This window comes from Trichoplusia ni, chromosome 5 (genome assembly GCF_003590095.1).
Source record: "Trichoplusia ni isolate ovarian cell line Hi5 chromosome 5, tn1, whole genome shotgun sequence".
NCBI lineage: Eukaryota > Metazoa > Arthropoda > Insecta > Lepidoptera > Noctuidae > Trichoplusia > Trichoplusia ni.
Window position 1 is genome coordinate 11,632,010 of NC_039482.1, and position 27,676 is coordinate 11,659,685.

General features: G+C 35.3%; 4 protein-coding genes across 6 annotated transcripts in view; 2 read left to right on the plus strand and 2 right to left on the minus strand.

The window, feature by feature from the left end:
- LOC113494500 (voltage-dependent calcium channel type A subunit alpha-1) overlaps positions 1 to 27,676 on the plus strand; it is a 124,809-nt gene that overhangs the window by 26,098 nt on the left and 71,035 nt on the right. The gene's annotated exons all lie outside the window — the stretch shown is intronic.
- LOC113494503 lies at positions 1,257 to 2,038 on the minus strand. Its single transcript, XM_026872878.1, has 3 exons — positions 1,999 to 2,038; positions 1,788 to 1,915; positions 1,257 to 1,697 (listed from the first exon to the last, which is right to left on the minus strand). The coding sequence occupies exons 2-3, from the start codon at positions 1,892 to 1,894 to the stop codon at positions 1,436 to 1,438; spliced, it is 369 nt and encodes a 122-aa protein (XP_026728679.1). The 5' UTR covers positions 1,895 to 1,915; positions 1,999 to 2,038; the 3' UTR covers positions 1,257 to 1,435.
- On the plus strand, positions 2,897 to 6,844 carry LOC113494501 (golgin subfamily A member 4-like). Its single transcript, XM_026872876.1, is given in 8 exon segments — positions 2,897 to 3,253; positions 3,517 to 3,589; positions 4,025 to 4,155; positions 4,651 to 4,749; positions 4,838 to 5,035; positions 5,114 to 5,131; positions 5,133 to 5,198; positions 5,305 to 6,844. Coding segments are annotated over 8 exon segments (1,548 nt in total). The 5' UTR covers positions 2,897 to 3,169; the 3' UTR covers positions 6,184 to 6,844.
- On the minus strand, positions 9,342 to 10,464 carry LOC113494502 (uncharacterized protein C9orf85 homolog). The gene is made up of 3 exons (XM_026872877.1): positions 10,016 to 10,464; positions 9,767 to 9,861; positions 9,342 to 9,559 (listed from the first exon to the last, which is right to left on the minus strand). Exons 1-3 carry the CDS (start codon positions 10,325 to 10,327, stop codon positions 9,409 to 9,411), a joined length of 558 nt encoding a protein of 185 aa, XP_026728678.1. The 5' UTR covers positions 10,328 to 10,464; the 3' UTR covers positions 9,342 to 9,408.

Here is a 27,676-nt window from a genome sequence, read left to right on the forward strand (position 1 = left end):
CTCGAAACACCATAACCTGCAAAGAAGTGGACAACTGCTATTATTCTAAAGTAACTAGCAAAAAAATGTAGAGCGCCATGCACACAAGCTATACACTTCTGTGTCAACCCTCACAAGCAGGGCTCACATTTTTACGATGAAGACTATACCTTCTGCGTGCTTCAGAGAAGTCTTAAGCTGGGGCCACACTAGAGTCTAACGTCAATGCTAATTATCACAATAATTATTGCGGTTTTTTTTTTATGTACCGCCACTTGAGCAATCGCCTAACGCTAAACGGCAATATTATCGCGCTAAGTTGTGGCTTTTCTTATTGCTGGCCCCAGCATTAGTAACATGCAATTATATTCAGTGCTGTATTATCCATAAGGCACTTTAGGCCAGTGCCTAGGGGCCCACTATGACTAGGGGCCTAGCACGCCCGATGAAAAAAAAAAATATGGTACCATGGTAGAAGCCCACATTATTGACACTATGCATGTAAAAAAGCTCGATAAATTTTTCAGTGAATGAAAATAACTTGAACCAAGGCGCCCTCACTCCTTTGTTTCCTCGAGGCCTCGGGGCCCCAGGGCTCCTAGATCCGGCCCTGATTATATTATTGGTGTTTGAGATCAGAATAGAGTAAATAAGTTGTAGTCACACTGAGTTGACATGCAAATGTCACCATTAAGGGCTTATGACCAACATCAGCTTACTCGCTGACAAATATTTGCCACTATTTGTTATGAATTACCTAAAAAAACCATTGTTCAATTATTATTTAATTGAGGTGATCACAGGGCCTAACAACTTTGTGAAACTTGTTTTAGTAAAATATTATTTCGTTTCCTATGATAATCTAGCTAATTCAAATCATATTGTGGCTTGTAATCTTAATATTAATGCAAAATACGACTTTCATGCTTTTGCATAATGCTATTTTTGTGTGCCAAATTGATGCCGAAATAATTACACATGGCAATCACATCTGTACCTTTGCCACATTATGGGCCTGTTTCACCACCTTCACTTAATTTCCCATTACAATTTACAATTACTTGATAGATTTTTTCATACAAAAAATGAAAAAAATTTCAACTTATCTGCCAGATAGCGGCTAATCAGTGATTGTGAGGCAGGTGCCTAGTCTTAAATTTAAAACTCAACTTTATAACTTACTAACATACATTTAAACTAAATTATTTGTCATTTACATATAATTAAAATAATCGCCATTGTCTTATATAATTCATATAAAACATGCATATCAGTCGCACAATGTTCAAAATAGTTTATTTAAAAATTATTTGAATACAATTTACTACATGTTCATTGTACCCTTTAATAAAATCAGCTGTATTGCAAAAACATTCGCATTTATGTGTAATATTAAGTTATACTCACTGTAGCGTTTACAGAACTGTAACCATTATAATATGTGTAATTTATATCTTTAGTGATACAATATGATACGGTTTCCATTCTTAAATATAGGTTCTTCCACTTCTTTTCTATTCTCTTGTTTATAAAGCAAGATTAATAGTTCCACATGTAAGCTGCATTTTGAAGAAGTAGTCAGCTTATTCAACTCACGTGACAAGTAACCTGCAGGATTCTCTTCTCTCCGGTATGATGGTCCTTCTGGGCCATATCCCTGACCCCTTAAATCTGGTGGTATTCTGCCATGACTTCTAGTTTGACCATAATCGTGCCACCTGTAGAAGTCACATAAAAATAAGGATATATCAGTAGTTTACAATGTTTCAAGTAAATCGAGAATATAAGTTATTATGGTGACTACTAACCCATAATAGTTGCCGCCACCAGAGTAGTCATCTCCATAATAGTAGTCATCTCCATAATAGTTTTCATTCCATCCATCATTACGATTACGGGTAAAGCCATACTCCATCTTTCTACTTAATATTTTTACCTGATAAAAATAAAAGTAAATTATTTTTTAGGCAATACTTTTTTTGTTTCGAAAATAAAACCTTAAATAATTGTTATACTGACATACAACTAGGTACTTTTTCATTGAAATAAATGAAGTGTTTCACAACGTTTATAAACTTTTTAGAACTTGCGTGTTTATAAATTCAATAATTATTGTTTGTTTCGTATTATATTTCTTTCTTGATTATTGACAAAATCAATGTCAAATTGTCAATCCCATAGATTATATTATACTATTTTAATAATCAGAATATGTATTCTGTTATCTAGAATAATAATGTCAATAAGTCGGTGATGCCAATTTCTAATAAATATCGTTAGTTTGTTGCCCATTTGTTTAGGTACTTAAAAATTGCAAGTGCACTTTTATTTAACTTTAAATAAATTAAAATTACTTCTTAAGTAGAGCCCTGCGCTTAATTTAAAAGTGATTTTAGAATATGCAGAAAAAGGGATACCCATTCGAATTTGACTTTTAGTTTAAAAAAAGCCTGAAAATTACTGGAAGGAATAACAAATTCGAATGCACTACATTATTTCATTAAATAGGAATCAATTTTAAATATTGAGAAACTCTGTATATCAACCTACCCTCCGCTGATATGCAGATGTGTGAAGCTTAAATGTATTGACTACAAATTATTAAGTAGAAATTCCTAACCAGATTTAAAATATATTATATATCCCTTGCATGATGAATTCCCTTGCACTTGGTAGTTAGTTATATAGTTGTATCCCTTCTAGTTAGAATGATACAAGGCGAAGAAAAATATTTGATATTTTTCAACTATAATTAAATTCTAATTGCAAATTAATAGTTTTTTCATTATTTAAAGATGTTGGAGTAATATTAATTATCATAGCTTTATAGTCTTCGTGGTAAGAAATCAATTTATTTTAAAGTCAAGTAAAACAACGACATTTTGTCTCGTGTTAATTACTCACCATAGTGAAAAGTAGAAGTAGAACGGATCGAACAACACTACGCACATACTTCAACTTCAATTTATTACCTTTGCAAATTGTGTAAAACATCTACACAATCTACATGACACCGATAATTACTGCGATTGTTACAACCATTCCCTCTGGCTTAGTTGTTCTCCTTGGCGTATTATTTTTACTTTATTTTATACTCGTAAAAAATATCAACCCCTTTATAGCTACTATTTTAAAAGAGTCTGGTGATGCTTGGTTCCTAGAACTGTGAAATGGTGTAAAGTGATTAAAAATGTTTAAAAAATTAAAAGATAAATTAGCTGAGGAGGTGAAGTCATCACCTCAAAGAATTCAACAATTTGCACAAGCAGCTCAGGTAAACGAAATTATAAACATTTTGCCTTGTTGTAATAAATTGTTTCGACATACCACCTACCAGTGACCTTATTAGATATCTCATAGTTGAAATTCTTTAGTGCTATAATTTTTGGAGTATTTATTTATATTCATGTTGCCAGCTACTTTCACATTTGTGTGTTTCAATTAACATTAGTGATGTAATTGCATTGTGGATATTATGTTAAGTGTTTAGATACTTATAAGTATTATGTGTATATGTAATAGTATATGTTGATACAGGCTGCTGTCACATCTGCCTCCAGTAGCATATCTGATATCACAAATAGTGATCTTTTCTCCATTGGTGATAATGGTGAGTCAAGTTAAATTGAGAACACTGTATGACATTTAGACTAAGTAAATATTTATATTTTCCTGTTTAATTTCCTTAATTACATTAATTGTAATTGTGACATACTGTTAATTAAACAGCTGTAGGATTTACAAGTGTTACTATTTTAAAGATGTCAAACATATAGTACAAGTGTTATTGTTTAATACTAGCATGGAATAAATAGTCATTGATTTAAAATTAAAGTATTGTTTAATTGAAAATCTCTAGGCTATGTAATGTATTGCTTTTGATATTAAAATTCAAAGTTTTAATGCCGCTTAATCTGGCTGTCATACACACAAATGCTTGTTATTAATTATAGTTGCTTTAAAAAAACAAACTATTCTAACTAATAAATTGTAAATGTTCTAATAAGGATAATTAATAAACTCTTGTAATGTAATTTGTTTTTAGATGGTCAGCAGCCTCGGCCTAAGGCACAGTCGTCTCTAAATAGTCAACCAAATACATTCCAAGATGTTGCGCTTGTGCAGCCCCTACCATCATCAGAGTCACTGGACTACATGTCTGCACATGATATACATGTAAGTTTACTTAATACTGCTAAAACAGAAGAAGGACAGGAATGTTTGACATGTTTTATTGTACCTAGTTGATTTTAAATATTCTCTTAGTAACAAGAATGTGTTTACCATATACTTGTCACAGGGTACATCATATTATCTAGTAAATAGGGCAGATAGGCTGTTACTTTATGCAGGAACATAAAGCATAAAATATATACAGCTAAACTGGATTAGTAGCCTGTAATAAGCATTTCTTCTTCAGACCACAACTTTGCTTGAAAAAGAATAGGAAAAAAAAATAGCCCTTGGTTGAATGAATGTTGGGTTATCAGTCCACAGATATCCTTATCAAAATATTAACAATCTCTTCATTATGCCAAGAAACTTTTTAGAGTACTATATTTAAAAGGGTTTTTAACTACTAAGCACTTGATGTCTACCTCAAAAAAATCCACAATGTGCGAAAGTAGAGAAGGAGATATATTTCAGTAATTAATTTCAATTATTTTGCAGGACAATCAGAGACAAAGAAGACTCTCAAACAGCTCATTTGCAAGTGATGTATCTTTCCGCTTGCCAAGTTATGAAACTCCTTCTATGTATCATTTACAGGTAATTTATCATTGAATATTATAAAGTTCTGGAATAAAACACAAGCCATTTTTCTCATGTAACTCTTAAAATAAAATTATTGTTTCAGTCTGATATGGAAGTTTCAGCGAGTGAAGCGGAGGAGCGTGGTTTCTCTAGTGGTGCTGTCAGTCTCGACCGAGTGACGAAAGAGCAGCTGTATGCTGCATATCGACGAACCCAAGAACGATACACAAAATATAGAACACAGTATGGAGATTTAGCCCGGCACTACAAACTTTTGGAGAGAGAAAATGCTAAAGCTAGAGTCAGTATTTATATACCTAATGTTTGTTTAATGTTTCTTCTTACATGGATATTAAATTTAATTTTCTTTGTTTTATAGAGTGTCCTAGTTGAAACCCCAAGATAAAGCTTTAAGAAGAATATCAGAGCTCCGTGAACAATGTGCACTAGAACAAAGTGCAAAGGTAATTTTATTTTATTGATTCATATCTAAACATTATATCAATATTTTAATTCACCTTTTTTATTTTATTTATATTATGTGTAAGTAATAAATAATTTTCTTTATAGGCACATTTAGAAAAAGCCCTTCGTATTGAACTTGAAGAAAAAGGGATGAAAATAGAGGCACTCAATACAAAGGTGCAACTTTTACAAAGCAATACCGAGATTGTTAATACTACTGATAAGAATGAGAACAAAACGAAATCAACTGATGGTGATGGAGATGTCCAATTAATAAACCTTTCAACTGAACCTGAAGTGAAGTCATCAAATGAAGAGTCTACGGCAAGTGAGATTATCGCATTAAACAATAAGATTGAGAAAATGGAGCACCTACTAAATAAGTACAAAGAATCGCTCAAAGTAAGCAAAGAAAAAAATTCCCAAATTAATACTGAGTTACAAATACTGTCAAATGAGCTTGAGAATAAAAACAGAGAAATTGACCAATACAAACTTGCCTCCGACCAATTAAAAGCAGCGAAAGAAAATATCCAAGAACTTAACAATTTAAATGAAGAATTGCAAAATAAAATAAATGTTTATGAGTTTAGTAAAACGAGAGAATTATCGACCCTTGAAGTCGATTTCCAGAAAGCTCAGGAAGAAATTGCTGAGTTACGCGGCAAAATTGAAGTGTTCGGCAAAAGAGAAGAAGAATATGCCATTTCCTTAGCAGAAAATAAGTTAAGTATACACAAAGAGTTAGAAAGTAAAGAAACAGAAATAAAATCCCTTAAAGATCACTTGGAGTCTAGCAAGAAAGAAATACAGTCTCTAAATATAGTTGTAAATGATTATAAAAATAGTGTAACATCATTGGAAGCTGAGAAATCCAAACTAATGCATGAAAGCTCTGAACTAGCCTCCATTAAGGCTAAGACAACCGACCTAGAATCACAAATCGAAGAGTTGTCAAAAAATGCCAAAACTTCGAACAGATGAAAACTAAAGCAGATGAAGGATATAAATGTCTTCAGCTGCAAATGAAACAAGAAACTGCAGAAAAATTAGCAATGATAGATAGAAATACGTATTTAGAAAATAGAATATCACAGTTGAGTGAAGAGAACGCCAAAAAAAGTGCTCAGATTGGGAATTTGGAAAGTGAACTACAGAAAAAAGAAAACATTCTAAAGGATCACACAGAACAAGATTCAAAGAATGATGAACTTCTTGATGAATTAAACATTTGAAAGATAAATATGCTAAATTGGAATCAGAAATTCAGGAAGAACGAGATGAACTAATAAAATTACAGTCTGAAATTGAGAAATTGTTATCAAACCATGAATTACTTCAAACCCAAAACATCGAATTTCGTAAACTGGTTTCTGACTTGAAATCAGAAAATGTAATCATGCAAGAAAAACTAATCAGGGATAATAAATTAAGAACAAATTGTTTGAGACTTTCAAATGAAATTAGAGAAATGAAAAAACTCATAAACTTAATATCTAGTGAAACAAAGTCGTTACAAGCCATTAACAACGAAGCTTTCTTTTCTCTTACAAAAGAAATTAATTATGCTTTACACAATAACTCACACAGTGAAGCAAATTTGAATGCGACTAAACTGAGTGAACTCAAATTGGAAATTAAGAAATTAGAAAAGGAAATTAAGAGTCATGTAGAAATAAATGACCAACTAGAAAAGAAATTGATACATTACAAAATGACAAGGATAATCTAGAATCTACCATTAGCAGGAATGATATAGATATTCAAACAGTAAATTTAGAACTTACTCGGACTATCGATCTTTATGAGACGTCGGCTAAAGAATTAAATGTTGTTAAAGAAGAAAACGAGAATTTATTAAATAAAGTAAATGAATTTGAGAATAATTTCCAAAATCTACAAATAGCTCTTGAGTTTGAAAAGTCTCAATATTTGGAATCTAAACAAAAACTAAATGAACTGCAAAACGAAAAAGACGTGTTGGTCGAAAAATTAAAACATTTGGAATTTGAGAATAACACATCCAACAAAGAATTAGATCAATTTAAAAGTCAACATGAGAACGCATTAGAGGAGTCCCTGGCTTTGAAAAATGAAAATATTAGTCTCAAATCACAAATAATTGAACTCAACAATCAAATTGATTGCATTAATAAACTGCAAGAGGATAATAAAAATTTGACTCTCGAAAATATATCTTTAAAGACTCAAGCTGAAACTACAGCCAATAGTTACAAAAACTTAGAAACAGAAATCAATGATGTTCGAAAATCACACGCTGAAATTGTAACTGAAAAAGATCGATTAAATAAGACAATCGAAGAATTAGAAAGTAGTTTATGTAAAGATACAACAAACAGAGACAGTCAAACTGACAAAATTGAAGATACGATGCCAAGCAATATGAATAATGAGGAGGTTAAAAAGGTCGCCGTACTAGAGTTACAAGAGACTCCTCAACGCACAAACAACAATGAACTATCTGACAAATATCAGGCATTAAAATCTGAATATGATCAATTGAAGGAAGAAAACAGGCGGTTTAAGTCAGATATAGAAGGCCTACAAACATATCTGACTAAAATATCCAAAGAAAACAGTGTTCTTAATGATAAGCTTAGAGAACTAATAGCTACTAGTGAGCATTCTACTGAGAGCAATGACATTTCCAATGATATAGTTGAGTTTAAAAATGAAATTCAAGCAGGTAAAGACAGAATTGATGATCTTTTAAGAGAAAATATGTTACTTGTTGAAGAGAATTTGGAACTTAAAGATCAATTACAATCCCAAAATACACCTAGCTCTGAAGTGAGGCCTTCACATGACAATGATAAAGAGTATAATATTGTCATGGAAAAGTACAACAATTTGTTGCATGTCAACAGTACATTGGAAAAACGATTGTATGATTTAGAACAAATGAACAAGTCCGTAAATGGAAATATGATGCATATACAAGAGAAGAATGAGAAATTGAGATTGTCTAATGAAAAACTAGAGAGAAGACTTGACGAATCTCTTGTGAGTCTAAGACATTTGCATTCTTTACAAGAAAATACAGAGTTAGAATATTTACGAAACATACTCTATGAGTACCTCACAGGAACAGGCACACATTCCGTAACATTAGCTAAGGTTTTATCAGCTATAGTCAAGTTTGACGACATGCAAACCAAACTGGTTTTGCAAAAGGAAAAAGAAAGGCAAGGATTTGTAAGTATTGTTTTTTATTGTTTTACCTTAGAGGTAAGAGAATAGTCCTAGGTATAATAGAATAGTTTTGATGGAATGTTGGACAAGAAACAATGCACTTGCACGGATCGCCGAGTGGTTGAGGTCACCACGCGAAACCCACAGAATGCGACGTCTCGCGGGTTCGATCTCTGCGTAGGACAAGCATTTGTGTGATCCATGAATGCTTGTTCGGAGTCTGGGTGTTGATGTGCACATCATTTGCATGTTTATGAAATCCCTGCTACACAAGGATTAAATTCCTTACAGCAGGAGTCGTTTTTTTATAAAATAATAATATATCTTATTTATCCCAGACTTCAAATTCACATATTGAACATGGTTTATTACTCCTGGAAAGTAGTTTTTGCTTCTTAGTTCATAATCAATCATGTTTTCTTTTTCAGTTACGTCAGCTGGGCATTATAAAATAGAATGGAAATATGCTTTATTCACTTTAAAATTTATAAGTGGTTTCTTCATAATAATTATTGTAAATGTAAATTTTATGGCAGTACATAGTTTTCTTATTTGTAAATTATTGTTATTTAATAAATTATGATATATATATTTAACACAATTTGTTTTTGTTAGCCAAGACTAAATTTTGCTGCAAACAAAATTTTATTCCTTGGATTGAATTTTAAATTGACAATTAATAATTTGATGTATTAAAACAAAAAGAGTTTGACACCAAATATTGAGGTTACCACATAATCGAGTGAACGCGGCGAGACGCGGGTTCGATCCCCATGTAAGACAAACATTTGTGTTCACAAATACTTGTCCATGGTCTGGGTCTTTGTATATGAGTGTGACTTATGCTTGGATTAAATTCCTCAATGTGGGAGTCGTTTTAATTAGACTATGAAATTTAAGTCATAATCAGAATCAGAAAAAACAATCCATTTAGTTTCTTAATAATATAATATTTACACTTAGCATCAGATAATATACAAGCACTATATACAACTTCTAGTTATCACTCCCTGAATTTTCTTCATCTGAAAAATCATTGAAGTCATCATCAAGGCTAAGGCTATCAACATTTGCCAGCATTTCTTCTATCTGTGCTTTCAATTCAGGATTTAACTTCTGTTGATCACCCTCAAGCTTATTAAGAGACCTGAAATAAAAAAATATATATTACAATTTGAAGTACTTGCTAAGCCCACAACTATTTTTCTTTAGTAAGGACACTCCCGTTTTGAACACAAAAATAAATTAAATTATATTTTCTTATAAAATGGTGCAAAACTCGCAGATAACTCTTTAAACCTAATTTTAAAACTATACTATATTTGGTTTTTGTTGATTTGATGAAGAATATTACCTTAGTATAGTCCGCCGTTTTCTTTCAGGTAACTCTTTTAACATAGCTTTTATATCAGTATTTTGACCATCATCTGCAGGTTGTATGTCTATCTCCTAAAAAAAGTTACATTAAATTAAAGAAAGGCATTAATAATCAGGATATCAACTTTAAGGAAACCTTTGAAAAGTTTGAAATAAAACACAGGACCTCGGCAGGAAGAAAAGGTCATATTATAATAGTAAATAGGCTCCATAATTTTTTACTTACATCTATTGGTTTGCAACACTTCGCACATGTTTTTTTGTCTAAAGCGCATTTAGTGCACAATAGGTGATATGCGTATTTTACTGTTTTCTGTTCACAGCCAACACATTTACGAGGTGCAGTTAACGTCTTATATTTTTTGAACTTTATCTTCCATTCAATAATATCTTTACAACGTTTACAAACGCCTGTCACCTCCAAGGAGTTCAAAAATTTCGTTTGGTGACTCGTATCGTGTAAATCGTTTTTGAAAGCTGTTTTATTTTGGTGCTTCTGTGGTCTTCTTCTTACGTTACCCCCTTTTGATGTACTCATCCTAGCAGTATGTTACAAGGCTCTTTAAGCTCGTACAATTTACAAAATATTTTTGGTACTAGAGGTTATGTTGTATTGTCTTCCTCCAGCTTCACACAAATTGCCATCCACATTTCCAGTATTTGACTTGACAGATTTGACTATTTGCGTCAATATTGACGTATGTTTGACACTTTTAACCAATGACATTAAAATATATGGACTGGGATACCTACTGAACTAGCATGCATAATAATTTGCCGCAAATAATAATAATTACAGTCGTGTCAGTTATCAAAAATTTTAAACCATCATCATGGAGAGCTTTGAATCAAAATTGTGGCCAATGTCAATTCATCATCATCAGCCCATATTCGTCCACTTCTGGACATGGGCCTCCCCTATTGCACGCCATCATCGACATCTATCTGGCAGGCTGCTTGCATCCAGCTCCTGCTAGCCATCTTGCACAGATCATCATCATGCGCAGGTGAGCAGGTCAGTTTAGCTTGCTAATCCAGTGGGCTGTCGGTTGTCGGTTACCTTGGCGGGATCACTCGGTGATTCTTAACTGATATTCTTTCTCTATTCTAATTTTTTTTCTTTCTAGTCCAATTTGATTTAATTTTACGGAAAGCACGCGAATTCCGTAGGTATCGTACCTATAATGTAGGCTCATTCCCATAGATTTAGAATTACATTGTGATTCTTTATCTAGGCATTTTTTTTTTCATTTCTTTATCATTCCATTATTGCAACGACATTATACTAGTTTGATGCTAGTAGAGTACATAAAGTCTTTGCATTATTGTCACTATTGTCAGTGTCACTCAATTCGCATGACAGCTAGTCAAATCAAATCATGTCTGACATTTCAAAGGAATTATTATTATTCAAAACTGGCGTGCACATACACCACACGGGATACTCAACGAAGTATTAATTTATGACCAGCCGTATGCATTAATGTATTCGTACAAACATATTTACCTCACGTGGGGGTCTACCACAATATTTACAGAAAGATTTTTTAAAACGACTCCCTCACTAAGGTTTTTACTCCTTGTATCGCTTGCCATTGCACAAACATTCAAGTCACAAGCATGAAGACACCCAGACTCAGATGCAACATTCTTGGATCACACAAATCACGTTGTGTCATTCGCGCCCAATGGTTTCAATCGTTCTGTCCTCCACTCAGCTGCCCATGCAATCGGAATTTCATTCGTGGAAGCGAGACGGCACTATACACCATTCACTTGTTATAGAGCGACATCTTGCTTGCACAATTGCAGCTGTCTTCGTTTAAGAAGTAGTGGTTGGCCACCTTTTTTTGTTAAGACATGGTTATTCTCATGGTAATCCTCACCATCTCTCGGTGGAGGAAATCGGTAGTGTCAGACTCTTACTGACTAAACCTGAACCGCCGTGCTACGTCATCCGCGTCTTTGTGTCGGTGTATGGCAATGCGTTGCAATCCTTCATACACAGTAGTAGGGCCCTGCTTTGAATCAACTAATTATTAGTAACAATTTGCGTAATGGGGTAAATACGCGAGTGTCGCGTGACAGCCCTCGGTTTGTGCTCCCAGAGGATCGCAAGACTTGTTAACTCATGTTGTGTAATGGATTAGTATCGATGAGGTCAAAGTTTTTGTGAATTTGAACCTTACGGGTCAAATGAATGCTGGAAAAGTTTTGCAAGTTGCATTTGTGTGTGATTCGATAATTTGGGTTGTTTCAAATTTGTGCTGTATTTACATTTACATTAAGTTACCTGCACACGAGAAAATAATACCCCCCGAAAGTGAAATAAACTAAATTGGAATTGCTCAATCCGTTTGGGAGCTATGTTGCCTTAGATATTGACAGACAAATGGTCAAATTTTTAACACCCCTCCTTTGTGTCGGGGGCTAAAAGAAAAAGTTTTCGTTTATAGCATTAAGTAGTTCATCAATTGGGATGTTTATAGACTATGAAGCATCACGCCTTAGCTTAATAGGAGCTGGAAGACGTGAACAAGTGCAAATGACCGTCTGAATGATGAAATACAAATTAAAGTTCTCAAGCAAGTAAAATATAACACATTTATTATCACAATTACATGATTCACTGTACACTATACAGTAAGCATACAAACAATTAATAATAATGATTTATGTTGTTAATTCTGGAACGTTTTGCAAGTAGTGAACGCTACATTATCGCATAGTTACGATGCTTCATTATTAAATCATCTTCGTGTTAGCAGTTGGCATAATATTTTGTAGGATAGCCAAATAGGAGAGTTCGTAGTGATTGCATACAACAGTAATACATCAACAATATAAAATCGGGATACTTGAATGAATTACGTTTAAAAAAGGCTTTTGTCAAATTATTTTATGAAGATTTAGACCTTGAACAAGTATGTATCTAATATTTAGCCATAATTTTTGAAAAAATACTTCCTGAAAAGAGGATTAGCTTTAGCAATACTTCTTTCGTTAGGATCGAAGTAGTCGTCAATGTTGAATCAAATAAGCCTGAACTCTGTAATTGTGTCATTCTATCGCAGAACGTCTATGGTTTTTAGCTCTAGCAACAGATCAGAGCCATATCATGATAATATTGGTTTATCACGTATTAAAGTACATTACAAAGAATTTGCTTTGCTTAATCGGAATTGACTGTACCTATAGCGGAGAGTGTAGGTTCGATCGACGTGTAAGACAAGCTTTTTCATGATCAACGAATGCTTGTTCTATGTAAGATGTGTTCTATGTGTGTTTGTGAATGTGACTGTGACACTAATCACAACTGTAATGGAAATATTTAGCATGATACATCAATCTTTGCACCAAATCATGCATATATCCTAAGATATGCGTAAAAGAAAAAACACACGTTACAAGTAGCTAGTAAGTACTCTAAGACGCCTTGTACGTTTACTAGCCCAGTCTATAGTAATTCACTTGAGCGGAAAACAAAAGGAACAATATTTTCCAGTATGACTGTGTTTGCTATGAACTGGGTTAATAAAAACAAAACTGAGCTTGCAACGTACCGGCTATACATTGAAATACTTTATGCGAAGACAGTGCACGGCGAAGAAAAAATAAGACAAGAACTAGTTTGTTGCGGAATTGTAACGGTGTACTTTAATGTTGGGTTTAATTGGATTTTTGGTTTAAGTGTTAGCAATAAGGTGCAAAATCCTGTGCAGGTTTATAATGGAAATGACAGTCTAGGTGGTGTATTAAAGAATGAAAGAACGCCGTTTCATTGTTTGTTTAAAATAAATAAAATCCTAGTTATAAAAGGCTTTACTAATATTTACATTTTTAAAACTATATCAATATAAAAAGAAAATATACATTATTTACAAAGCGTCAATTAGTTAAGTTTAATGTAAAAAGAATTAAAATAGTTACAACATTTGCAATGAAAAAAACAAAGTACAATACATATTTAAAACTAGCTTTCACTTAACGATTAAGACGATAGAAAATATGTACATAGAGATATATATGTAAGTTACTTGCTATAATAACTAACGTATTTTCAATCGCCATAACTTTTTAAATCAGTTATAATTTGCATTTAAATTGTTAGTTAAAATACACAAAACTTATCTCATAAACGAATGAATGACAGATAGTTGAAAATGTTTGTATAATGTTCGTTGAAATTTATTTATAAACAGGGCTGCACTTTCATGAAAGTGAAATTGCCTGCCAGGATGACAGTGACCTTAATAGTGGTATCCTTTAAAGGGGTCAGGTGCGTATTATTCAGTGGCGGCGCGCATGGAGCGATACCTTATAGTACGCCTATATCAATGTGTGTATAGATAGAGTCGCTGCCGTTGGATTCTGTTATGGTGAAAATGGACGGGTGAATTTGATTTGTATATTGTAGTAAGGGTGTTTACTAATATTGCGGGATGATTGTAGCTGCGTTGAGGACTGTTAACTACTGATTTATGTGTTGTGAATGAAGACTTATAAAATAAAATAGTTTGTGATGCGGTCTACAAACGATACCGAATCTATTTTTTTTAAGTGTTTGTCTTTGTTTGTCTGTAAGCTTCACGCCTCTTTTGGTGTTGTTCATGTCAATCGGTTCATCAATAAAAAATATGCCAATTTAGAGATTCATGTGGAAAATATAACAAAAATATACTACCCAAAGGTTTTACAAACGGACAAACGGACAAAGTCGCTGGCACAGCTGGTCTTAAACATAACATGTAGTAGTAAACCGAAGAACAACTTGAATATAAGTACTTATAAACGGATTACTAAAACTAGATCTTAAACAAATTCTACGCAAATAACATAAAAGACAACACACAGCCTTTATACTACAAGCAAAGCACAGAAACGCTAGAAAACAGGTAATTACCGTCTCACGAAAATATTTACTGAGCTCCTCTGCAGTTAGAAGCACAACTCGCAAGATTGCAAACGTAGAGAACAAAGCAACACTATGCGGAACCCTACAAGTCCAATAGCGAGCCTACATGAACAAAGAGTTCGTTGTAAAGTGCAATATTTGGACACGGATCTCTGAATAACGGACGCGCCGGAATATTAACGTAGTCCGATTGTTTTGTCATGTTATGAATACATTGCGGGTTTACATCTATTGTTGTAGCTTATGCGTGGAGTGACAGTCACATGGATTGCGATTGTTTTTGTTCTAGTTTTGTGAAAATTAAGTTTTTTTTACATACTGTATTTTACTGAAAAAATCTGTGCTAACCACCGTCCTGGGAATATTTTCTGAGGTGTTTTTTATTGTAACATGCAATGCTACACCATTTATGTGTGCTTTCTTATTGTATTATTCAAAATTTTGTCTTACTCGCCATTTCTCCCCCGCCTTACAGGTGAGGGAGTAGGAATGATTGAAAATCAGCTCTGTTTCCTTCTTCGCTGTACCCATGTAATAATATCTTCCAACTGTAAGTAGACCATAGAGGATCTAGGTGTTTGGTGAATATAATTTATTAAAATTAATAAAAATCGGTTTAAGCTACTGTTTCGGCAGTCAAAACTTAGGTGGGTAAGTATTGCGAGTCGGACTCATTTGACCGAATTTATTTTTAAATGCCAAGTCAGTTACGATATCAAAATCTATGATACATTATTCTTCTTCCTTAAACTGTGATAATTAACATGTATTCTCATAAAAGCCTTATTAAGTCGATTTATTCAACCTGTCTTTTTTCACTTAAAAATCTTTTAAGCTCGGTGTAGTGTAAACTGGGACCCCTTTTAATCGTGCAAGCCCGGCTTGAGTCTAACGCTCCGTTTACACTGAAAAACTTTATAGCATATGCACGCACGTACTCTAAAAAAAGGAAATAATCTAAGAAATTTGTGTATATATGTAAGTCCCTTCTATGTATGAACAAAGGTCCAGTACTTGGTACTTGGTACTTGGTGATGGGCTCCTTTTTCCGCACGTAGGCTCTAAGTCGGCCCATTGTGCGTCAGGTGTCTTTGGGAGGCTGTCAGTCCAGCCATCCCAACTCCCTCCAGAAGCGCAGAAGTCTCCTGGGACGTTCGCAGGCTTCTGTGACGGAGCTCGGTGAACCGAGGATCCCTGCCCGGCATTCCACGACCCCCGTGCACTCCAGGAGCACGTGTGCCGCTGATTCTTCATGTTGAAGACAGCCTCTACATAGTGGACTATCTGTAACATTGATGGTGAAAAGGTGTTTATTGAGTGGAATGTGCCCGGTCAGCGAGCCCACCACTGGACAAAGGTCCAGTATTAGACATTAACATTTATCGACGCAATGAAGATGACCATAAAGTAATTTAAATTATTTTTTCATATTCAGTGTAAAAACACTATTTGTAACTAGAGGACCCGAAAGACCTGCGTGAAATAAAACCATCCAAACGCACCCAATAATAAACATACAAATCACTCCACCCAATTATCAGTATCATACAGTAACAGACACACGTACATTAATGAAAATATATTATTGAAAAAAAAAATTCAAGATATTTGCAGCCGATATTTGCAGCGCTATGTAAACGTGGCATAACGGTCCCGTTTGTGACCCGCTCTACTTTAGCCGGCGTTCCGCTGGTCAAGTACCTTTGCGAGACCGGGATTTAGGTCCCGATGCAATTTTTCGAACAAACGAACCGTTTGAAAACCTGTAGTTCCCTTAAAGAGTGCTCGTTGTTTAGTCACTTCGTTAAATGGTCGCCGAAGTGACTTGTACTCTCCTCTTGATTGAGTAAGTTTGAATGCGTTAGATAAAGTTGTATTGAGGCAAAGACATAAGTTGACTTTCTGGGAGCTCAGTATGCGTTTGGGTTTTGAGGTATTGCTTCCAAAAATCAATTTAGTCTAGGTAGTGCTAGTTTGATGATTAGGCAAAAGCTTACTACAGACTTGAAATGCGTCCAACTTAATAATTTATTAAATACGAGTGTTTTGAATCAAATCACACCAGCTCTTAATATAATCTTAGGACCCAATTTTTTTTTTTTAATATTGTCGATGGCGCTGTCACTGTGCCTAACTCAGATGCTAAGGTCTTTCTCGCTTGCTATGGAGGCAAATATAAAATATTATTTCTACTCCATCTTCGAAAAACACAGAAGCTTAATTTCATATGTCCATAACTTTTGAACCATATCGTACTCCCAGTATCCACGTGCCATACATTTTCAGGCAGTCGGCATATAAGTGGGTCGGCAAAACTTCCTAGAGAGCCTACCACGACCTATTTCAGAAAAAAATATTGCAGTTGTGGAAAAGAGATGACGCTCTACGCTACATACGCTGTCTTACTTCCTCAACTACAAAAATGTTCCTCTAAGATGCTCTTTGCTAGAGAACACGGGGTGGGGGCCAATAAAGAAGCGGTTGCAACGAAATGAGCAGCGCCGGCGACATTATGTATTTCCCTGGAATATTCGCTTGCAAAGGAATATTTTGTATTATCATACATATAGGTTTTACGTCAGTTTATTTTTATATTATTGGTGTAAGGTAATTCTTTGTTATGTTATGTTACCGTTACTGATATGTTTAGATTTTGTGGAGGACAGTGTCGTATGTTTGTGGTGTGTTGAAACGGGTGTTTTTTTTTTAAATCAAATGAAACGAAAATTGACAATTAAATTGTAGAAAAAAAAGAAATCTTTATACAAAAGTTTTATCTTCCCATTGCCTGTTGTTGAGAAACATCTCGATTTGCCCAATTAATGATAAAATGTTTTGTCATATACCGTATCACGATACAATCAACAAATTCAAGCTCTTGTACAGTGACTTTGGTACCTTAGTTGATAAAGCGACTAGCGCGTATAGTCGGGAGTCACAGGTTGGATTTTTCAGATTTTTTTTTCGGTTAATGTCTGTGCCAACATCATGTTGCTTCCATTCACTTCGTCAATATAAAGTTTCATATTCATGACATTTTAGCGATAACAAATTGTCAACAAACTGTTAGTCACTTATACAAATACGCAGGCTACATAGAGAGGCGATGCAGTGAACTCCATTACTATGGCTTCATCGTAATAGCTGCGAGTTGCCAGCTTCGGGCCCGACCTAGCAAATATTGTCTTTGCGATGCACCTTAACATATTTGCTCTCGATGTATTGTTTGTTACAATCAACGACACGATGCTTTATGTTTTTAAAAGATTTTTGTTTTTCATGAAGGATTGTCTTAAAAAAATATAATTAAAAATGGAAATTAGGTTTCTTGTTTAACTTTAACGCATCGAAATTCATAAAAGGAACAAAGGTCTTAAGAAATATCATGCGGCAATTAATGATTAGATTGTTTTTTAAACGTAGGTATTTATCGTTTTTCGATTACATTAATACCAAATTTATTATTGTTGTTCATCAGTCTAGCAAATTAATTAAAATCATATAAACACTCATATAGTCTGATTATGGTTACTGATCCTTGCTATTTTTTGATTCATTACTTTTGTTTACCTAAGCAACATACATCCGCAAAGATCTCTCAGATTTTAAAATTGTTCCAACTGTTGGCATTTTTAATTTCAAAGTCAACCAAAACAAAACAGCCTAATTCCATATCATTCATCAAACTCGAGACCAGTCTTCACGCGCCTTAGAAATCCAAGCAAAAAACCGGCTGCTCACAACGTAGGGAATTATTCGAGTTTGTAAGACGCCTTCATGGTCATACAATATTCAATGCTGCGACAAAAGGTGCGACGATGATGTTTCGTCCTGTTTACACGAGCAATGTGACTGTAAATAAGGGGATTTTGTATAATTAAGGTCTGTCAAAGAAATGTGGAGAAGGTGATAGGGAAGTGACTTATAATTCAGGAATGAATACGATAGAAGTCTGAAGAGTACTGTTTGTTTTGCGTAGCAGTTTTGTTTTGAGTGGCAGTAGTAGCGCACACACCTATTTCTGACAGAAAAATAAACGAGTAATCGAAACGTCTATTACTGAGTGGTAAAAGAAATCACAGGAAACAAATTCCACATAATACCATCAGGTAAAATACCTACAGCATTTCCAAGAAAACTGGTCGACTACAAGTTAGACTCGCTACGCAGTGAGTTCATTGTCTGGTTGGTCCATCAGATTTCACGTTCCCAAAAGATGATAAATATGTCTGTTGGTCCATCAAATTCCTCAACCTCGATTTTAATTTTTAATATTATTCTTTGCTACAGCAGTAACACACATACATCATCTGTAAAAAATCCAACTGTCCAGCTAGAACTATTCCGTTCTACGTCCCTAATAATACTGCAACTTCATCTATTAGCACGCGTTGTAAACAACAGCATATAGTATTACCGTCGTTCACGAAAGCCACGTGCGCCAAGATTAGATTGCAGTAGAGAGTAGAGTGAAGCTTGCCGTCAACACTGCGAACAATGTCAACTAACTTTGTTAACTCGAACGGAGATGAACAACAGACAGCTGTAGAATATTTTTGAGGTACTAACGTACTGCTAGCACTTTTTGAGGTTAAATTTGATATTAATTTAATTAGAAAAGAAATGACAGAAAAATGTTAAAGATTCTTGATACGTCTGATTTTGATAGGCGTGGCTCTTGGCACGGTTGTTTCATTGGTAATCTTTATTTGTAATTATGGGTACAACGGTTTACTTATAGATATTTAAGGGGACTTACCGACTAACTTGAGTAAACCGCTGCATCATTTAACTATAAATCATCCTCACGAAATTATTTTTTATATCTTTAAAGTCCTTAAATTTTGTGAGATTTTTTTGCAAATAGGACTTGAGGAATTTATTAGACGTAATACGCAAAAGAAAGTTTAAAATTTCAACTTTTAATACATTTTTTATCCCGTTGTCTAAGTTTTGACAAGACATCTATTAGTTTAAGAGTGAGTGTTTATATTGATAAACTTTGATGTATACCTTATACTAATCTATAAACATAGTCAATTCAACCCTACTTCTGAACTTCTCTCTCATCAAGCTTAAACAAACTACTTTCAAGTGTTATTGTCATAACTTCAACAAAGTGTAAACTCGATACAGGTGCACTATAGTCTAAAACCTAGTCTCTCCTCTACATAGGCTAACCATAAAACTAGCACACTGTAAACTTCTCGCTCCAACGATAAGTGATTGATACTCTTGACGTTGCTCTTCCTCGAGTTATGGTGGTATAGGTAAGTTTATAGGTCATACAATGTTTCTGATTAATTTGAAACATCCTTTATAATGTAATGTAGTTGTATAAGTTTTTACGGCCGCCGCATCAGCTCACGATTAAGGACTCCGGGTGGGTCTGAAACTAGTCAGGCGATGTTAGTCAATACTCGTTGGTAAACCGTTGTTAAATGAATAATTATGATTATGAATCAACCTAATTTGTTAGGATGAAACTTAATTAAATATGGGGATAGTTGATTGTTTGACGTTTGAACTGAATGAGAGTAGCCGAAGAGAGATCTCGATGGCGTGCAATTGGGGACGTCTATGTCTAGCAGTGGAATATGGGCTAATGGTGACGATTGACTTTTCAGACTTTTTTAAATTTTGAAAGAAAACTGGTAACAATATAGGGAGCATGATATAATATTACTACCTAGTACTTTCATGAAAATATCTACTTAACGAGCATTTAAATTAGTAGGTAAACGTACACCCATCAATCTTGAGTGACTTCATGTAGTTTTTTAATGCTTGAGGCCACGTAACACTAGAGGTTCCTAGAACAATTTGTTGGCAGTTGAATCACAATGACTCAGATTCTTGGATACTGGCTTGGGGAGCTCAGGATTTCTTGAACTAATTTAATTATGTAAGTGGTTCATAGAAAGAGGGTTTAAACTGATTTGGTTATGTATTGGGTGATTCAGATGTCTGTCATGTATATCGTTTTGAATTCGATATTTTTATACCTATTATTGTACCTCATCTTACCATTTTAGTCCGTAAACGATGCTAGAAGGTACTAAAAATAAAACTGAAAATATTTCTGGAGAATTGCTAGTGTGCAAAGTTTCTGTAATTACTAACAAATACTTTTTGAAATAATAAAGAACATTTAATTCAACACCATATAACCGCAATACAAATACTCATTAGCCATACAATACTCTCACAAAGTTATGACACAACTTTTCAAACACAAAAACAACATCATTATTACTTAATACCGACTCTAAATAAGCGAGTGAGTATGTATATTAGATGACGAGGTGCTCGGCAGCTGAGAAGAAGGAAATCCTGCATCGTATTGTGCCAGATAGAATCTGTTTGGGTTAGCACACTCGAGGAAAGTCGTAAAATTTTGACGACGCGGCGACGAAGCGTCTCGCTGCAAGAAAACTGGTTCCTGGCATTCGCACCTAGTCTACGTGCATGGATCTTAAGTATAAATCGATGATATGAACACCTCACTGTCTATTTATGAGAACCAAATTTATGAACTCGGATTTAAATGGTTCACGTATTTTATAGAGACTATAGGAAGCCAATAACACAATGAAGAGTTACGTTACGTCAATCTGTCTCCGCGGGCGGTTTATTTACACTTGTCAATCCAGGTCCAGGTGAAAATGCACAGAGCCGACCTTTGCAGAATCAAAGTGTACAATCGATAGGTAGCGTGTGTTGTGTTGCGTGGGCGGTGTGCGGTGTGGTGCCGGTGCACGCGGCTGCAGGCCGGAGGCCGAAGGCTCGGTCGGCGCGGTGCGGCCGCCGGCGGTGCGGGTGTGCGCGCGCAGCGGCGGCGGCGGCGGCGGGCGCGGGCGGTGCGCGGGTCAGTGGCGTGCAGCGCGCGCCGCGGACGCCCGCACCGCAGTGTCGAGCAGGAGCCCGCCATGCCCGGCCCGCGCCTATCCCGCGCCGCCTGACAGCATGGCCTACCCGACCGCCACCATCACACGCAGCCACGCTCTGACGACGGTATGCATCAGTGATCGTATTTTGGAAAACGTGACGTCAACCCGCAGCGTACCGACGTAACCCCCCATCCACGCTCCACGCTACTCCCGATCAGTGACAGTGTTACCGGAGTCCGGTTACCCAGTGAGGGTCGGTCAGCGCAGAGGTTTCGTCTCGATTCGATCGTCCGCAGACCGAAAGGAGTAGGCGCGAGTGGTCGCCGCGCGCCCCGCTAGATGGCGCCGGCAGTCGCTCCTGCGGCGAGCGCTCTCCGCCCGCGCCCCGCCGTCGCCGTCGCCGCCTTTTGTTTCGCGCCGTTCGTGTACATAAAATAATAATTGGCAGGCCGGTGGTGAGCACCGCCGCTCGGCGCCGAGCCGTCGCTGACGTCAGCGGAGCCCGGGCTCGCGCCCCAGCCGACGGCCCGGCTTCCCCGACCTTCCGCCACCGCCGTCTACGACTCGCTCGACACACGACACTGACACGTCAGGCTCTACACTAACCCTCCGCCCCTCTTACGTGCCAAATCCAAAACGAAACGTTCACCTTCAATCGACTGAATTTTGGAACCGTTTACAAAATATTCAGTAATTGTAATACTATCGTGGCATTTGAAAGGTCCGCGTCGTGTACGGGCGATATGATAGCTATGACGCACCGAAAATGTGTAGGTTTCATTCATGTAACCTACAAGGGTTGGCAATTGATCTGCACCTAGCAACAACGGCGGCGGCGAGGGCGACCATCTTCTTGAGTCTTTAGCTAATGTTCGGTGGATTTATTAAGCAATGGCGAGTTTCGAAGCAGTATATGGTCGTGGATTCATTTAGTTAAAGGAGTGCGGTGGGTGCTGACTCGCGCCGCGCCCATGCCCCTAACTCTGGTGAGTGATAGCTTGTAAGGCTTCGTGCCGTGCCATTTTCGCGAGGAATACCACGTAGGTGTTTTTATCACTCTAAGCCAATAACTCTGATGTCTGTTTGCTTCAACTGTTCATGAAAGTGTATTTGTATTTACATCTTTGTCTAGGTCGATAAATTATGTTATGTTCGTCACAAAATTGTGTGAAGATTTTTAGCTGTGATATTATTCAACCATCTTAGATTTGATAATTGAATTACAAACACCACGTTACTGTATTTATTATCTAACAAGTAGGTTATGGACTATTTTTTATTTAGTATCAATTTTCGTCTACCAAGATAACATACTCTTTTTGAACAATATACATAAATTCATTCACACAAAATGAAGACCAAAATTAAGGAAATTTTTGTATCAAAAACCTATAAAACTTCATTCATGGTCATATATCAAAGATACCATAGCAAAGATACGTTTCATCAATAAAAACCCTTAAACGTAAATGAAATTTCAATTATTTAAATAGCAGCTAACTTCACGTTACTCCGAAAAACAGCTAAGTTTCGTAAAGATGGCGGTAAACCGAAACGCGAAACGAAAGGAGCAGTCGACGACTGACACACGAAGCTTTATACAACGACGACCAGCCTAACTTGGCCTTCTCTGTATGAAATACCTGAAAAATATGATTAATTTTACGTTGAATGGGTGTTTCTTTCGTAGTGGACTAGGTCAAGAGGTTTTTGATCATATTTGTATTATCGATATTTTCTGGAATCAGTAATAGCTTCTATACAATTTTTGTTTGAATAATTCCTTTATGTCAAAGAATTTAAAAACAAAGAGGTTTGGATAACTTTTTTTTGCCATTTTTATTCATTATGTTTTTTTTTTGTTTTCATGGATGTGAAATACGTTTATCTTTAAAGAAACACTTTCAGTAAGATTTCAAAAAAACATGTTATTTACACTAGATCGAAGTACCGATAGTTTTTTGTGACAGATTACAGTAGTGTGACAGATTACAATACATTAACAAGCAACTCGATATCTAAGTCAAAATGACCCAAAAACTGTATACACTATTTCTACTCAACTTAGTCTTTCAAGGCTTATGGAATACAGCTAATTATATTCCAGAAATCGTTGTTCTAAGTGTAGTACAAAAGGATATGTCATGGAGAGCATATGGCTCTCATTTTTTGTGTTGTCGGCTAGAAAATTATAGAGTTAGGACAGCAGATTTCAGGTGATTTGATCACGACATTCCTGTAGAACTTGTGACAGTATAAATACATTTCCTTATGTAAGGTGTAACATTGGCTAACAGGTATACTTTATACGACTTAACGTAAATTTGACTATGGATAGCAGAGTCAGAGAAAACTGCAAAATTTTACATTATAAAACGTATTGACTGATCAGCAGTAAATACTGGGATATTTTCCTTATGTTTTTTTATGTATTATAGTCGTTTTCCGGACGAAACAAATTGTGTGACGAAATACATGTGTTATATATTTACGTTCTCATAAAATTCGAGATATTTATTGCTCATGCACTGCATAAATATCCCAGTTTGACATGAAACTGAATTGTTCTTTATATGTCACATCACGTGAATAAGTAAACAGTTATTTGTGTCGATCGAATTTTACAGTTGTAACAATAAAAAATAATAAAGCCATTCTTGATGAACTTTACATAAATCCAAACAGATTAAAGTTTAGTATAAAATTTACTTAATAAAATTCTTTACTAAAGACAAATATATAATAATACTTAAGTAGCATGGAAAGTATGTATAAGCTCAACCCAATAATGGAATTTCTTTCAGCAAACCTTACATTTAATATTTTCAGAAAACGTCTAAACATCTTTCCTATGTGCCACGAAAATTGACGCAACAAACATTACCATACATGCACACAAAACAAATAAAACTGACTGATTTAAGTTCAACAAGAAATACAGAATTTTACTTTTGTTATTATTGCAACAACAAAGCAAAGTACCGTACCCTTGGAACCGCCAACAATAGCTGATCAAATAACCTGGAAACACAAACACCTAGTCAATAAACCATCCAACAATATTCTTCATATTTAATAAATTCTCGTTCATCAAAGCTATTTTGATATCCAACTGAAATATGCTGGCCAACTGAAATCACATTTTAGCCCACATCGGAATTAGGACAAGATGCAACCTTTGAAAATTGGGTCAGTTAAGTGCGATTTTGTCTGTAGACAAAGTGGAGATACGCTCGTTTAGCGGACCATTGATTCTGCCCATGATTCGGCTGAATGATGGAACTGTGTGACTGTGTAACGTAGGATACTTGATAGAGTCAGGTCAGTGCTTTGTGGACAGTGAAACTATAGTTCTAGTCAGTAAATAAACTGGAAATGGACAACTAAGTCTTCTTAAAGGGGTTTTAGAGTAGTTTCTTAAAAGTAATTACTGCGTTGTATCGTTAAGCGAGTTGTACATATACCTATGATCAGAGAAATTAATAGAAACGGGATGAAAGATTTGGATCTAAGATATTTATTTCTGTGTAGTGTGGACAAGAAAGCTTATTTTTTAATAATTTCTTCTTTATTTTTCCCATAAATGCACATCAACAAACATTTTAAATACACACATATCCCGGCAATATTAAAACAGAAATCGAATCTAAGCAAAATTACGTCTTTTAATTTCCTCATACTTCATTTTATTCTATCTGACATCATTTCAGTTTATAGTTAATTTATCCATTTGCAAAAATGAACGATGAATCACCTGTAACTGTACGTTTACAACGAAAATCGTAATTAAGTAGACCTCATTACGTATTCAATTAAAATGTAACTGCAAATAGTGTTCTGCACGAATGTGACGTATTTATTACGAGGAAAACAAATACTACCTTCAAATTAATGTATTAATATTTAAAATGGAGACTGAAATTATATGTCATAATCTAAATGACACTTTCATATGTTTTAGGGCAAAATTACGACATAGTTAATTCAAAAGTGTTTTTGGAAAAAGGGAGGCACATACGTATCTGCCAACGTACGTGAATTATTAAAAACGGTCGTCATGGACAAAACTACCATCAGGTCATGAGATGACTAAATTATTTTTGAAAATATTCCATTGTCTCACTATCGTTGACAAAGTTTTTTCTTTCCATATACAAAAATGATATTTAAATATAACCGGGAAATGTTCACAAAAGTGCGTTCTTTTTTACATGAATAAGAGTTGCATCACCAAAAAACATGTGTACCTATGTTTAGCTCATTTGCATGGTATATTTTAGTGTCTCTTCCCGTGCAAAAACAATTTTTTTAAGTTTCCACAAAAGTGATTCATTCAAATTGTCCACAAGCGTCAATTCACATTTGTACCAAAGAATCGCATGTCCCCTTCAAACCATTTGGGCCAGTAAGATAATGATCGCGACAGTGACAATCAGGATGTGAGCGATCACTGCGTTCTGTGCGTGAACCCGTTCATTGGCGGTCACTTTGTAGTACATTCAATAATGTAGTCGTAATTCACTACCAATTTGAAATAAATTGAAGTTTGAGAGCTGATTTTGATAGGTATTCTCATGACAATGATATATGGTGATGGTAAATTCGCGATCGTTTAACAAGCTAACCAGTCAGTGGCATTTTTGCATTCGTGTCGGTGTATGTGTTTAAATTACTTTTTGCTTTGGTAAGTCACGTGACTTTAATCTGTCATCTCCATACTTCTATTGACGTTAAAGATTGTAGAAATGGAATAAGGGTCTGTTTATACAATACTTCATGGGCTGAAGTAAATCGTTTGCGGCCTATCCCTTGCTTTGTCAGATTAGGCTTCCAAATTAAGTTAAATTATAACAAAAATTTACTAAAATTATACTCATTGAATAGCTGTCTAAGATCAACATATCAACATGATTCCGAACTCATTCCTAACACAATATGACGGTGTAACTTAACCAGCACATATTTCCTTTACAATGACCGACTTGGATCCTAATTGTTCAAATCTACTACGCTTACTGCTAACATGCTCTAGAATAAGATTTTTGAGTATCGCAAGGACAATAGAGAGGGATAAATGTTTCTATAAGTCCAACCTCTTTTAAAATGGGATTGTTATTATTGCGACAGTCACGACGTCACTACTCGGAAAGCAAAAAGATGTCACACTTTCACATTAAAAAGGTTTTACTGAATGAGCCCATAGTAAAACTCTTTCAAACATCAGCCCACAACATGCAGTCTTGTACCAAGCCTCACCGACATTCAAGCCTCTAAGCTCCCGTTCAAAGTCCTCGTACTTGCGTGCATTGACTCCGTTATCAAAGCCTTTGAGTTCAGAAAACGTAAACCTTTTCGTGAGACATCATAATTTAACTTTATACTTATGTTGTTGTATCAAGTTTAAAGGTACGAATGATTGATGCATTGACTTTGTTAATTCAATAACATTCATCTGTGTGGTCATGAACTATGAGACATTTGCTTAAGATGTGAATGTGGGTTGGAATGCAAATATTTTCTTTAACTTACGGTTTGTTAAAGGGTATATTTGTGCTTCAAGACCCACTTAACAATAACGTTAATTATTTGTTCTGTATTATTATTACTGTAGTAGTTCTCACTGCAGGGCAAAGCCCTTTCTTCCCCCCTTCTATTTATCTCGGTCTATGGCTAAAAGAGGCTCGTTTGATACAAAAGAATCAAATTCATCCCGTCATCTTCCTCCTCAACTGCCAATTGAATAGTTGTATTTTGCCATTCAGTAGTACAAAATATATTGTGCATGCAGAATAAATCGAAAATCATTCAGTGCTTTGCGATTGCTAAGTTTAAATAAGACTAGTTTTTTGACTGAAAACATATTAACGAACGGTTTGAATTGTACCGCAAAAAGCAAATAACATTTTATCCATACGTTTCAACATGAAACCAACACATATAAATTAATTTTAGCACTATGTATTACTGGATTCCGTAGTCTCATTTAAGCCATAATAATACTGCGCCTCCCACACAGCATTCGGTACAGAAACAGCTCTCCACGTGTAAGCTATGTGCCATTGATACATCAGGAAACTGTTTT